General features: G+C 38.1%; 1 protein-coding gene across 3 annotated transcripts in view; it reads right to left on the reverse strand.

Moving 5' to 3' along the window:
* The window catches only part of NCAM2 (neural cell adhesion molecule 2), a 491,601-nt gene extending 477,874 nt beyond the window's left edge, over positions 1-13,727 (reverse strand). For 2 of the 3 annotated variants that reach the window (XM_029214785.1, XM_029214786.1), the window contains exon 1: positions 13,408-13,727. In XM_029214785.1, the coding sequence (XP_029070618.1) occupies positions 13,408-13,462 (55 nt within the window). In that variant the 5' untranslated portion in view covers positions 13,463-13,727. The remainder of the gene's footprint in view (positions 1-13,407) is intronic. The other variant, XM_029214787.1, reaches the window with a different exon arrangement.
* Between the last annotated feature and the right edge of the window lie 1,018 nt (positions 13,728-14,745).

Here is a 14,745-nt window from a genome sequence, read left to right on the forward strand (position 1 = left end):
CCCCTCCCTCATTCTTCAGATCTCCCCTTTAGCAACAGAAAGGAGATGATTAGTCAAGGGAAACTATGGTTATGTCATTCTCCTTCCTACTGATTGGTTTGGGGGAGTTCATTTAAAACAATTCTAGCCAATGAGAATTGAGGGAAGTCTGCTGAATGACACATGGGGGTTTTTCCTTTACTAGTAAAATGAGGCTACTCAAATAAGCATTTATTTTTCTTTCCTAGTTTCAGAGTTCACTGGCTAAGAATGTGACATATTAAACTAGTGCAGCCATGTTTCTTCTAGGAAGTTAGGGAAAAACATCCAAAACTGAGGAGAAACATGAAATGCAAACCTACCTCCAAATAGCTCCTGACACGCTTTAATAGATGTTTATTTTTAAGATACTTTGAATGTGTTCTTCTCTTCTTTGCCTCTAAAAGCATCCTAAACTCATGTATTTTCATTATGAAAGTATTCAATAAGTCAACCACAAATTGATGACTTACTTAATTATTAATAATTATAGTGTTTTACAATAAAAGAAGCCTTTTAAAAATATAGCTGATATTTAAATATTAATGTCATATAGCCCTTAATGAATTATATTAACTAGAACTGCCCCACCTTGCAACCACCCAGACCCCAATATCTCTAAATCCTGTTGGTTCTCCACGCTCATTAATCTTTTAGGTCAGTAAAAGATTTACTTGTTTACTAATTGGTCGTTCCTCACCTAGAGTTTAGCCATTCAAAAGAAATGGCCAGAAAGAATGGTAAAATCCTGAAACTAGAGCTACACCTAGTGCTTTCTTTCTCCCTTTAGCAATTCCTTGCTGCTTCAAAAAAAAACGTTTCAGTCAGTAGAATGAGTAAAGTTTTAGAATCAAATATTAACTGAATTTGAATTTGAATCCTGTACTTATTAGATGCTACTTTGCTTTTATGAAATTCAATTCCCTCTTTCAGAACTCCTAGATATGTTTTGAATATAAAAATGTGGTCACTCATATGAAAGTACCCTGCAGGGTGACTAACAGATCTTCTTCTGAGATTCTCTCCTTGACCAAACTCTAGCCAGGCTCCACTGAGACCTCTGCTCAATTAGGCTTCACCTTGGCCTATAAAGACTGTAACAAAAGGCTAACACAATTTTGAACAACTCAAGGCCACATCCCAAGGATGTCTCTCATCGCCCTTAAAGTGCCCACCTGAGCAAACTCAAGCCTACCAAAAGAATTTACTGTTTGTCCCTGCCATCACCTGAAGACAGGACCCCTGTCTCTTAGCCCCTGTAGGAAGGTGGGAGCCTAACTTTGATAAGAACCAGTTAACAAATACGGACCACCCTCCCTCTTTCTGGGTGTTTGCAATTTTTCACTTCCCTGCCTCTATGGAGCCCCCCCACTCACTCCTCTCCCTACTCTCTCTCTTATTCCTCATTCTCCCTTTAAAACTCCCAGTTACCACTATACATATCAAAGTTGAGTTTAGTTCACACTGGGCTCTTTATCCTTTTGAGTATAGTAATACACTCTTCCCAATATAGTATATTACTGATTAAAATCTGTCCTTACCACATTAACTAGAGTCTGGATTTGGTTATCTTTGACACTTCCTTCATCCAATTAATTTATCAAACACTTACAAATAGACACTGTTGAGGAAATAAGCTGGCCTGTAATCCTTTTGTTGGGTATCTCCTTCTCCCATTGTATGCATATAACTATGTCAGACTTTATCCCAGCTCTTCAAATTCTCACCTCACCACCCACTTCTCCATTCCCTTTTAGCTGATGAATTATCCTCCTTGAAACAAAACAGTAACTGATCTGTACTATTAGTATTTACTTCCCTTCTTAGTCAAAGCTCCCTGCATGCATTTCTGCTCAGTGGTTAGAATATATTCTGGAGCCACAATCAGTAAAAGGCACTTCTTAGGACAACTTCACTTATCCCATCACACATCCACATTCATGTAAATAACCTAAGATACTGAGACTTTTACATGAGGTATGGGAGTGAGAGGCAGCCAAACAGGAAGAGACAAGTGAAAGTTAACTGCTAGATAATTCCTCTTCTCCACCGCAGCCTGTAAGTTTAACCTTTTGATTTTCCTAGCAAGAAGGGAATACATTCTGCTTAAAGAAGTCACCATTCATCAAACAAACTGTGTGTTAATGCGCAGTGGAGGAAGGAGGGTATTTTTAACAAACTGTTTCATTACAATAGAAATAGACCAAGGACTTGAAAGAGAAAATACATTAGCAAATTAGGGTATTTCATAATTGTTCAGAATTCTGTACTAAGAAGCATTATTTTAATATCATGAGAATACTAAAGTTGAATATTTCATATCTATTTTGGATGTGGCTAAGCACGTTTTCACAAAAGCATTGAGGAGGGCATAATATCATTTAATAACCAATGTTGAGTTTTCTTTCTAAATTGCAGACCACATGCAATCTCCACAAAGGTAAAATGCAACAGCATGGGGCTTATGGGGGGGGGCTTTGAAATAAAATGACTCATGGAGTTAACCAATTAAAGTGATTATAAATCATGTGAAATTTGAGGGAGAAAGAAAAGTAAAAATAAGTGAATTATAAGCAATAGTAATATCTTTAACTGCAAACTGCTTCAAGTTAGAGGCATACACAATAATGGTAACATTAGTGGGTAAATGGTAGGCAGACAAATAAGTAGGTGATAAAGATATTCTGGAGTATTTGAAAATGTATTCTGTCCCATCAATGTAAATGTTTTTATTTATCACTGAGGTCAGACCTAGAGAACATCATAAAATCATTACAAAACATAGCTACGAGACAAGAGAAAACTGTTTGAGGTTAAACTGGAGTTCATTTAAAAAAGAGAAAAAAAATCCAAGTGCTTATGAAACAATAAGGTAAAAATAACTCTTCTCTTACTTGTCTTCCTACACATACAGTTTAGAATCGGCTTCCAATAATCATTGATTGAATAATCAACTTTTAATGAACCCCAGGGGATTATCTTGATTTTCAGGACTTTAAATACTTGCTCTACTGACAGATCAGACATTTACTATTGACAATATCTATTCTGTTTAATTATATCATTATCAACATATTGTATCTCCCTCATTTATTTCTATATACTGAAGACTTTAAAACTCCAACTAGATAACCATGTCCTATCCCTCAGATAAGGCTTCAGAAGAACAAATCTTATAACAAGATTTAAAAGTCTGCTTTATTCCCAGTCTAATTAATTTTCAGTATAGGAGATAAGATCAGGGATAGGGCAGCTCATCTTTGCCATTCCTCCTGAATTAAATAATCACTATGACCTGATTATTGATATTCATGTATTTACTGAAAGCCTATCAAGTGCATGGCAGTGATATAAACAAATGTTTGAAGTAAATACTGGAACAACATTAATACTTCCCAACAAACCAAACCATTATCCAAAGTCAAGGGTAAATCTATCTTTCTATCTAACTATATATATATAGATATAGATAATATATATGTATTTTTTAAGTCAGCCATTTTAGTTTAATTCTGCTGGGTAACACTTAAATATTAATTCAGCACATATTTGCTAAGCATCTACTACGTTCCAGGAATACACATGAATTTACAGTAAACTCTCTAATCCAGTACATTGAGTTTAATGGGAAGCCAACATGGAAAGGCATGAAGTTCACATGCAAGGTCACAGTAGAGTTCAGCGAAGTTTGGCATGCAGAAATCAGATATATCACCACCTTCTTTGGATCTAGAGTGCCTTGCATATTGACTAGTATGTAGTAGGCAATTAATGTATATTTGCTGAAAGAAAGATGTCTTCAGTGATGAGATGCTTGAGCTGAGTCAATGGTAATCATCCACACAAAGACAGATAGGAAATGTGTAAAACACATGGGCTGAGTACACACAGGGACCAAATTGGGAGTTCCAGGAATGGTGTAAAAGCAGTGTGCACAGTAAGAAGCAATGAGGCTGAAAGGACAGGACTGTGCAAATGAATAAAAGGCAAAAGTCTTAACACTTCTAAGTCAGGAACTCCCAAATAATTCAACTGAAAGGTAGACCTCTAATTAAAATTAACAGCATGTGTCCCATAAACACAGCCCCAAAGTAACTTTAAAGAGCATAGTGTCATAAAATATGTACTGTACTAAAATTATTTTGGGGAATTGCTTCATAGATATCAGTAAAACATACTCAGACAAAAACAGAGAATTTATAACAGAAAAATGTGTTGTATCTAGAGTAAAATATTTATATCAAGTCCTGGTCTTACCATGTTTTAAATTTTTCTTCCTGGGCAAGTGATTTTACCTCTTTGAGGTTCATTCACCTCTTCTAAATCAGGAATAGTATCTACCTTTCAGCATAATTGTGGGACTTCAAATAAGTAAGTTAAAGTTGACTACAAAAGATTTTGTCAACTGCTGTGTCTCAGTGTATCCTAATATACATTTTCAAATGTTAAATTTTATAATGTAACTCTCTTTGATAATTAAAAAGTTTAATCTGGTATGAAGCATTATTATACAATCTGTAGAATAGGTAGGGTGAAGCCAGTTATTCTACGATAAAGATTATGATAAAGAAGTGAACAAGATTTAAAATGTGTTTAGCTTCAGTTGGTTTTAGAAAGCTGTAAGTGGTTTATCTGGGACTTCCCTGGTGGTCCAGTGGTTAAGATTCCGTGCTTCCCCTGCAGGGGGCGCGGGTTGGATCCCTGGTCAGCGAACTAAGATTCCACATGCAGTGTGGCATGGTCAAAAATAGAAAAAGGTGTAAGTGGTTTACCTAAGTAAATAAAGTTAAAAAAAAACAGAAACATGTAAATATCATAGATCAGTACTTTGATAAAGTGTGTGGCACATACCTTATGTTATATATTTTAACCTTTCCATAATCTGTGTATAGCTTTTCTCTCATGAGTGACCAAAGTTATTGCTATAATATAAAAGTGCAACTTCTCTGTTCAGGCAATATTGAACATTTGTGATTGGTAGAAAATAATAATCAGAGAGAAATTAACTTGGACAATAAATATAATAAATATAAATATATATAAATTTAAATATACTCAGAAAGCCTCATATTATAAACCAGAAAACTGGTTAGGAATGGACAAGTTACAATAATAGAAAACCTGTCCAGAAGCCCCCTCATTAGTAATTAGAACAAAGCACAATGTGCTTCTTTTCTTAAATTGGGACATATTCTATTCTACTGTAATATAGGTCTTAGCCATATTACATTGGTTTGTTTTACAAGCAGTGACATCCGTTTCTGCTGTAACACCATATTTGCATCCTTGAAAGATGCTGGTGTCTGCAAAATTGTGCAGTAAAAAATATCAGGGCTTATGGAAAAAGACAGGATCGGAGGTCAGAACATTCGAAACCTACAGAAATTTAAAACCAAGTGCTAACAACCACCATAACAATCTTTATTAAAATACCAGCACAGTTAAATCTCTACTAGTATTTGCACCTAGCTTTTGGATCTTCTTTCAAGTAGCAAGCCAGAAGGGCATTCACTTTAAAATGAAAACTATGATCCAGGGTATAGCCTTTTAAAAATTAAGACAACAAACAAGTAAACAAACACATCATTTTAACACAGGGGGAAATGATTTCCTATTTTCTCCAAATGCACTCTCAATGTTGCCAGTTATATAATGTAGTAGAAATCAAGATGGTTCTTAAAGTCACTAAACAGACTAATACTTGCACTATAGAAAGGCACTTGAGTTGATTTTTCACATTTTTCTTAACATCGTCAGAGATTGCTAAGGTTTTTCCCTTCAAATGTTAGAAAGTGTGCTCTTGGTCACTTAAAAATTAATGACTTGAAGAAATAATATATGGATCAACACAATCCGTACATTATCCTCCTATTTACCAATTGTGTATAAGTTAACATGCATCAAAGAAACACACACTGAAGCAGAAAAGACTACCTTTTACCTTAAATGCATTTGATACTCTTGGCTATAAATTTGGGCGTCAGCAGACAGAACATACATAATAGTGCTAGGCAAATCAGACACTTTCAATCTCAAAACATCATCTATCAAATGTGGTTTTATCAGGATTAAATGGGATAATGAGTGAAAATGACCAGCACAGCTCCCTGGCATAGAGTAGACATTCTATTAGTTCCCTTGGGTACTAGTAGAAAAATATTCAACTCTATATATTCAATACCAAATTTCTCTTTTGTTTTTTGTTTTAGTTTAGTTTTTTGACTTGCTTTTTTGTTTTTTTTTTTCTTATTTTATCATGTTTTATTTTGTGTTGTTTCCCCAGAATAATAATAATAAAAACTATGGATAAAGCAGAGAAAATAAAGAATACATAAGAAAGACAAATTTGACCCACATGCTTCTGAGATTTTATCCAAAATTCCAGACATGCTAAATAAGACTAGAGTATAAACAGTGATGGAAGAGATAAAGACAGAAGTTAAATGAAAAGGGAGAAAAATTCTAAAGAAATGATAATAAAAATTATCTTTATCAGCAGTTTATATTTCCCAATTTAATACTGCCATTTCTATCTAGATATTCCACGGATTCCTCAACTTAACATATAATTTTTAAAAATTACAAAGAAGCAAAACAAATCTCTTGCCTAATATCAGCAGTTTTCTTTACTTACTTTCCTATTTTTGTTAAGATATAACCATTCTTTCTGGCAAATAGGCTTAAAACTTCAGGTGCCACCTTCCTCCCAATTTCCCAAATCTAATGTGTTACTAAGATCCATTCATTCATCCACAGAAACATGTGTCTTGTCCGTTCATTCCTTTTTCATTTTCCTCTGGTCCATCCCACACATGGCCAGTAGACTTAAAGACAAAAGAAAACTTTACTCATGTTATTTTCCTGCCCAAACAATGGTCCCACATATCCACATGGAAGCGTCAACCTCAGTTTGGCCTCAAGGCCTGACTGCCTCCTGGTTCCATCAACATTCCCATACTGAGGCCAACAACTCACCCTTCCGAACCCTTAATTTAATTAAACTGGATTATTTCTGTCCTCTGAACATTTGCCTCTTTCCCTAAAATTTACTGTCCCACATTTTTTTCTCCTTGTATTATTTTCTCCAAGTACTCTCACCATGTTGATGCCTCCTCTGCTTCAGTGAGTGACAAGGTGATGCCCTGGTAAAGAGGCAAATCTTTGCACATGTCCTGAGTTCAAATCTTTGGGTCCTAGCCGTGCAATCTTAGTTCCTTAAACTTCTACGCCTCACAGCCCTCAAGCATAAAAGGGGAATATGATATGATAATTATTAGAGGATTGTTGTATATATGAAGCTAGTTAGTACATATGAAGTGCATGCAATTGAGCCCGGCAGTTAATAAACACTGGACAAGTTTTAGCTCTTTCTAGGTGCTGAACTCCTAAGGACTCATTTAGATCATTTAATTTTTACTTAATTATATACTTGGTCATTTCACAACATTTAGTTGAACAGTTTATTCATCTCTCATATGCTGATTTGGCTTTTTAAATTCATATTTTTGTCTTCTCATCTATAAACCTTGAATCCTATGCACCACCACTCCTCCACACAAACAAAAATTTTCAAACAAATGCATTCAATACATTAAAAAATAGGCATTGAACTAGAAGTGAGAAAATCTAATCCTAATTTCAAATAACTACTAATTATAATTGATATAGGAAAATAAGATAATTCCTCTCAATTTTTTCATCCATAAAATATAATACTTTCTTGGATTCTTGATGATCTTTAGTTACAACGTAGTTGAAAGCACTTTGAACAAGTGTTTTTTACTGCCATAAGATGCTGAGGTTATACTCATTGTATAGCCTCAACAAGTATTTGATATTTGAATAACTGACAAAATGGCATAGAATGTAATTATCATCATTACTCTGAGCTGAAGGTTAATTAATTTTTTTAATCTATGCAAGTTTGGTGTTCAGAGAACTGAATTGAGAATTTAGACACCAGAACTCCAGTTATTAAACCTTTTACTTTTCTATTTGACCTTTAGTAAGTCACTTATCCTAACTGTGTGCCATTCTAAGACTCTGTGACTAATTCCAGCCTAGTGTTGGCCCATAGAATGGATTCATGATACAAAAAAGAAACTCATTCCTCAAGACAATTTACTGCCCTCTGCTGGAAAACTGTGAAAATAAATATGTATTCTATCACTATGACTACGAGTAGCACCCCCTAGAGGTGTTCATCACATAACCTATATAATCATTCCTAGGAATGCTGCCTAATAAGATGTCTGAGACACCACAGGCATGTAATGAATAGTTTGATGAATAAGCCACTCTCATCAATGAATTAGATTATCTCAGCCCCTTCAATATTTTTTCTCTAATCACAGAGCAGCTTATGATAATGTTTTAAATTAATAAATGAGATGTTTTTAAGCCATAGGCAGATTTATATGTATGCATATTATACCAAAAATATAAATAAAGTCTGGCATAGTAGGCTTGACGTTTTACAAGATGCCTACACATACGTGTTATCACAACTGCTCCACATTACAGTACAGCAAGGTCAACCAGCCAGATATTTTTATATCACATTTTCAAGTAAGCAAATAATGGCTCTGAGAGACTAAGTTGCTTCTTCAAAAAATCAAGAGGCCCTTAGTGTTCTAGATCTTCTGATTCCAAATCCAGTGTTCTTTCTCCTTCTCTGCTTGTTTTAAAAAGCAAATTGCAGCCAAGACAATTTTCATTAATTGACCTGAAATTCTTCGAAGACTCATCTGTTGATTGTTATGCTTATAAATACTCTCAAAATTCCCCATCTGCCTCTTAACTATTTAAATTCAGGCAAGTTTTTTTCATTACATCTTTCTAAAATATCTTGTAATGTTTGATGAACTGTTAGTGGCACAAGTGAAATTAGGAAGTGTGTTGATAGCTATTTGAGATGAGCACTATTATTATAATTGTAAACAGTTAAAAGTTATTAAAATATTCAAAAGAGTGCCATACAGAAGCACTTTTACTTGCTGAACAATTAAAGATAGCTTGGCTCTATGAAGCTCAGGAATATTACATTTAATAAAAGCATACAAGCACTGCTTGCGTCTTAAAGTGTTCTCATATCATATAATTTGGAAAATTAAAACTAATTTATAATCTGTTAAATAGGCCTATCTTCAGTATAACTGGGATAGAATAAAGGGCACAAGGAATTTAGAATCTAGGTCAATAAAACTTGAAAAACAATGCTGTTCACTTTATAAGAATATATAATTATTACATTAATTTTGCATACACCAGCTCCTAGAGGATTATCTTTATTTTGGACCAAAAAAGCAAAAGCAATTCAGACTAGCTCTACCACTTATGAGGTACTTTCTTCATGCGCTCAAAAATTCACTGCTGTGAGAGATGACCTCAAAAACAGAAGAATTAAAATCATTTCACAAATGTCAAAAGCCAGAGGAAGCAGCAGGAATAGTTCCAGGGTCTTCAGATTGACAACCCTGTTTCCATTCTCACTGCTCCTTCCCAAGGAAACAAGCAAAAACAAATTATACTGTTCAGCTTGGTTACTAGCCTCAATCTCTGTAGCTCATTTCTCAGTCTCATTACAAACTAGTCCTATGTTTGAAAACAAGTGATTTTATTTACTAGATTATATGAAGTGTGACTTTCTTTTGGACTGTATGAGGTTCTTTTGTTCCATTAATTGCTTCTCTAAGAAGGCATTACCTCTGGGGGACCATTAGCCCCCTGTGTCACTGAAAAGACTCCATGAACACTCAGGACCCACCAACCTCTCTTCTTGTTCTATGAGCTCCAATTCAGCATTAGACACTAAAGTGGGCACCAAAGTTTGGACACTAAAGTGACCAAACACTCCGCTTAACTCCTTTGACATAAAGCAGGGAAGGAAATCCTCTGGGTTATTTATTGATCATACGATATTAATTGACATAGCCTATCTTCTCTAAGTGCAGATGAATATGGAGTTGATTCAATAGAAACCTTACAAAGAGAGGCTGACATTGAAGGATTAGATCAGGGTAGATAAAAGAGGTTGTGTGTGTTTAACAGCCCAAACAAATATAGGTTTGTGGAGACCTTCCTCAAGACCTGAAACTGGTAGACACACATATACCTGTGCTTTATTTTTAGAAGGGACACTTTTCTAACAAACAATGACTTACTAGCACTTCACCAGAAAGAATAATTTTAAGCAGATGCCTGTAAGCTTAAGTAACTGGGTAATTCACCCCCTTCTCCCCATGATTTTGGCTTAGGTGAGTGTTCGATGTATGTATCTTGTACTGGATTGAAAGAGAGATGAATAGTTCTGTTCTTGCTTTATAATTTCATACAACAATGCTTCTAATTTATGTATGTGAACATTCAGTAATAGATGTGTATTAATCACACTTGGGTAATTTTTAAAAGAAGAAGAAAATTATTTTAAAAATTAAAAAAGGTTTAGGAAAGCAATCCATACATACTACAGTTTGGGAATCTGAATTTACATAGATCCAAACAGTACATGCCCTGTGAATCACAGACTTAAGTTATCACTTGAGATGTATGATGACAGAAGCTGTGACCAAGTTTTAAATACAAAAGAAAAATAATTGCAAAAGTTATAGAGTTATGGAATCTCCGTTCCATTGACAATGCAATGCAGACTTGACAATTAAATCCCAACCTCACTTCATTAGATATGAATCTTGCAGTGAAAATGAGAGGCTTTTAAAGGAGCATTTCTGCTACAATAAAAAAAAGCCTCTCACTGCAGTAGAACAATAACGTTGTGTTGAAATTTAGAACTGTTAGGCCTTGTTAGCTAATTATGGTATTGGCATCCACTTAAGTTAGTCAGTTTTTCACTTCTGTCATCTTCTTTTATTCGACTGCTGCAGTTCAAAACGTTTTGACTACTTAAAAGGGAATACATCATCGTTGCCTTGCCCCAGTCTAACTGCACACCACTTTCCAAAGCAATAGCTTCAATCATGCTTCATAAAATCCCCTGCAAGTATATTGTTGGAAACATAAATCAGCAAGCTGGGATTTTAGTATTTCTAAGGCAAGCTCAGGGATCACTGACTGGCGGCTTTTCCATGGCCCCATTTATAAAAGAATAAACAAAATTATGAGTTACACTAGATGCATTTTTTCAAACTGCTCCCAGTGGTATTTCTGATACTTGCTGCTGCATCCTTAATTGGAGAACAAAACACTAGCATAGAGGGATTGGACTCCAGGATCAGGATTGCTGTTTCCAAGCATCTCTGACTTCATTGGGACACACGGCACAGAAGTACCACATGTTCTGTTTCACAAAAGCTAGGGCTCTCTCCTATGCATGCATCTATGCCTCTGTGAGTGCCATGCATTTTTAAATTGTGCTATATAGACCTTCAGAACGATGCTCCCCTCCTTCCCTGTTTCATTAAAGTGAATATGGGCTCCCCTTCAGGCATGCTTCGGTCTTAGAGCCTCGCTATATAATCACCCTGCGTTCTGAATTATAAATTAGGTGAATTGCAATTTCAGATGTGTTACATATAAAGACCCAAATTATATGTGTCTGTGTGTACTATTTAAACGTTCCCGGATTTCTTTTTTATCCCCCAAATTCCAACACACTTAATGTCTACGATGGCAAATTCACAGACTCCACAACTGAGACATTTTTCTTCTCCAAACCAGTCACAGTGTAATCCTGGCTGCATAAACTTGCTTCCTATTATGCCCCATCTTGCTCCACACTATCTACTCTTGGTTAATTGAAGTGGGATTTCAACTGCAATTTTCAGAGACTGCTTCTCAGTATTCAGAAATACCTGTCTATATTATAAATGAACAGTTAAACCAACAGCAGCTCTCCAAAAATTAAAGCAGTATATCTGTAGGACATAAAAGTGTATGTTGATCTTTGTGGTAATAATGATTCACCTAACTGATTGGGCTAATATTAGCTTCAGATAGACATATCTGCAATTTTGCTATGACTGAAATTTTGCATACTCTATTTTATTAAGGGAAAAGGAGGAGCATCTTAGCAAGACACTTTGCAAACTACAGCCACGTACAGTTTGCTTTCTGATTTCTGAACATAAAATCTGCATCCAATCGTGTTTCATCAGCCACTAACACTACAGCTTTAGGGAGGAGAAGGGCAGAGAAAGGAAGCCTTCATATCCAAAATGTCAAGCCCTGCTGAAGAATGATAGAAGGACCTAGTGAGTGTGCAAGGACCGAACCACCATTTCTGGGCTTACAATGGAGTTCTACCACCCCCTGCTGGACTAAATGAGAAACACAGAAGAGGCTAAAAGGCTGAGAATTGAATACAATGGAGATATTTTAACTTGTGCTGTAATTTGTTTTTTCTCAAAAAAACAATTTTATGCTACACTAATAATATAACATTCTCTGCGATTATTACACATCACAAAATTACTTCTATATTCTTTTACTTTGAAGACTTCCACCAATGTATGTTTTAGCATTTTGTGTCTCCAATTAAATGTCCAAACTTGTCTGGACAGTTGTAAATGTCTCCATTTATTATAAATATATTTTACGTGAATGTAAATTAAACAAAGCAAGATAACTTTACATCTATCTCTATAAACATAAACAGAGGTAGCTTCCCCAAATTCTCTCTCAGGTTATTCTAGTAAGCTATTCATTTTTTTTTTTTTTCTTAATAGATAAAAACCCCACCAGTTCCCCGCAAGCTAAAACATCCCTTACAGGTGTAATTACAACCTGATGGTATAAAATTTTTCAACCTTCCTGTATTAACGAAGGGGTGGGGGAGACGCTGAAAATGAATGACTGCAACACATCCCTAGTTTTACCCATTTGCTTTCTTACACACAATATCCATGGCCCCTCTCTTAGTTCTCAACAGAAATAAACCATCATCGTTCACTTCCGTCAGGAACCGGGGTCTTGGGAAAGAGAAGAAAAAAAAAAAGTCTCTAAGAATTGAATTTCCTGCACACAACAGAGGTATTCCACAACGAGTTTAATGCTGATAGTTTTTGCTGCTTCTTAAAAACATCATCGCTCCCTTTCTTTTCGCAACCTCAGATATTTAACTGTGAACACACACCAACACACCCATCCAATTTTTTATAATGACGATCGGAGAAAGCCAAGATCCCAGAAAAAGATGCAGTTTGTCTCAATCTCCTGCTCACTAATGCCTATCTCCCATTCTGTATTTTCTCTTATTTAAGGGTCTCCACAGAACAGATACAATTTTTAGCCGCTGCTAAAAAAAGAGGGAAAATAACAACAACAACTATAACTTTAGTTCCGTCATTTAATTCTTCTTGTGCCTCCTTCTGCCTCTCTTGGTTGGGTAGAAGGGGGAGGGAAAGTAAATGCAATAAAGCACCACACTCCTACCTTGCCCGCTACTGACAAGCAACCCGAGCAGGTGGAAGGAGAGGAGGAGGCTCATGTTCAGGACGTGACACTGGTGGACAGTTCCAAAGTTATTCAGTCCAGTCCCGGAGAGAGAACCTTCCGCTGTCACGGCCGCCTCTGCTAGAGCCGCCGCCGCTCCCGGGGCGCCCCAGCCGTCCGCAGCCCGCGCGCTCCTCCTTGCAAAGTGATTGCGAGCTCCGCTCCTTGCCGCACTATATCCAGGCAGCAGCGGCGGCGGCGGCGGCGGCGGCAGCAGCAGCACCAGCAGCGGCCGCCGCAGCGGCAGCAGAGCCGGGCTGGGAGGGAGGCGGGGGCGGGGGCGCGGGGAGAGGAGGGGAGGGGAGGGGAAGCGCTGCCGAGGCGTATCCCTCCGCGCCTAACGGCGACCGCTTGCCGGGAGGCGCGCCGCTCCAGGGTTCGTCCGCAGTCGAGCTCGGAGGCGCGAGTTCGGTTCCCTGTGCCTCCAGCTACAGAGGTCGCCGCGATCCAACTGGCACGAGCACGTCCACGAGTGGCGGCCGCACGCTCAGCCTGACGGCGATCCGCACGTTGACGGACGGCCCTGGGCCGAGGAGGGAGGGCGGCCTGGAGCTCCTGCACAGCTGCGGGCCAGTTCGCGAAAGCGGACTGCTGGAATTGGTGTTGATGGTGCAGGCGGTCGCCCGGCCCCGCGCTCCAAGCGCGCCCGGGCTTAGCTGGAGCGGGCCATCTGGGGGAGGACGGTGTATTCCGCAGCTCTCATTCCTCCAAGGGCGTGGGGCGGGGGGGTTCTCCCTCTTCCAGGCCCTCCCTCTCGCTCAAACCTTCAGCAAGCGGCCCGCTTCTCACGCTTTCCACTCTGCCCTGGCAGAGGGAAAGCAGACGCCCTCTGGTGTCTACACCGCCTGCCTCCTCGTGCTCTAGAGAGTAGGCGGAAAGATGTGCACGGTGTTTCTTATCCACGTCGACCCACTGCTGCTGACAGCAGATACCTTAAGAGAGAGACATTGGGGAGGGGATGAGATATTAGGGGGACTGCGTTCAACTCGGCTGTCAGCGTTTACTGCGTCCTAGCAGACGTCCAATGTCTCCCCTAGACACACTCGGCGGGCTCTGCCCTCGGCGCCCAGTTCACAGCGCTGGCATTGTCCCCGCGAGGGTTGAGAGGCAGGAGGTTTTGGAAACATACAAAGATGAGTTGAGCGGGAGTCCTGCTCACCTCCTACCCATACGCACACCTGCGTGTGCCCGCCTGTAAATTGAAGGGATGGAGCCGTGGCAAGCGTCCACAGCTAACTCTCCTCTTCTGAAGGTTGGGATATATCCGGTTTTCCCCTG

The sequence above is a fragment of the Monodon monoceros genome, unplaced genomic scaffold, assembly GCF_005190385.1.
Source record: "Monodon monoceros isolate NGI ecotype Baffin Bay Population unplaced genomic scaffold, NGI_Narwhal_1 Super_Scaffold_11, whole genome shotgun sequence".
NCBI classification, from domain to species: Eukaryota; Metazoa; Chordata; class Mammalia; order Artiodactyla; family Monodontidae; genus Monodon; species Monodon monoceros.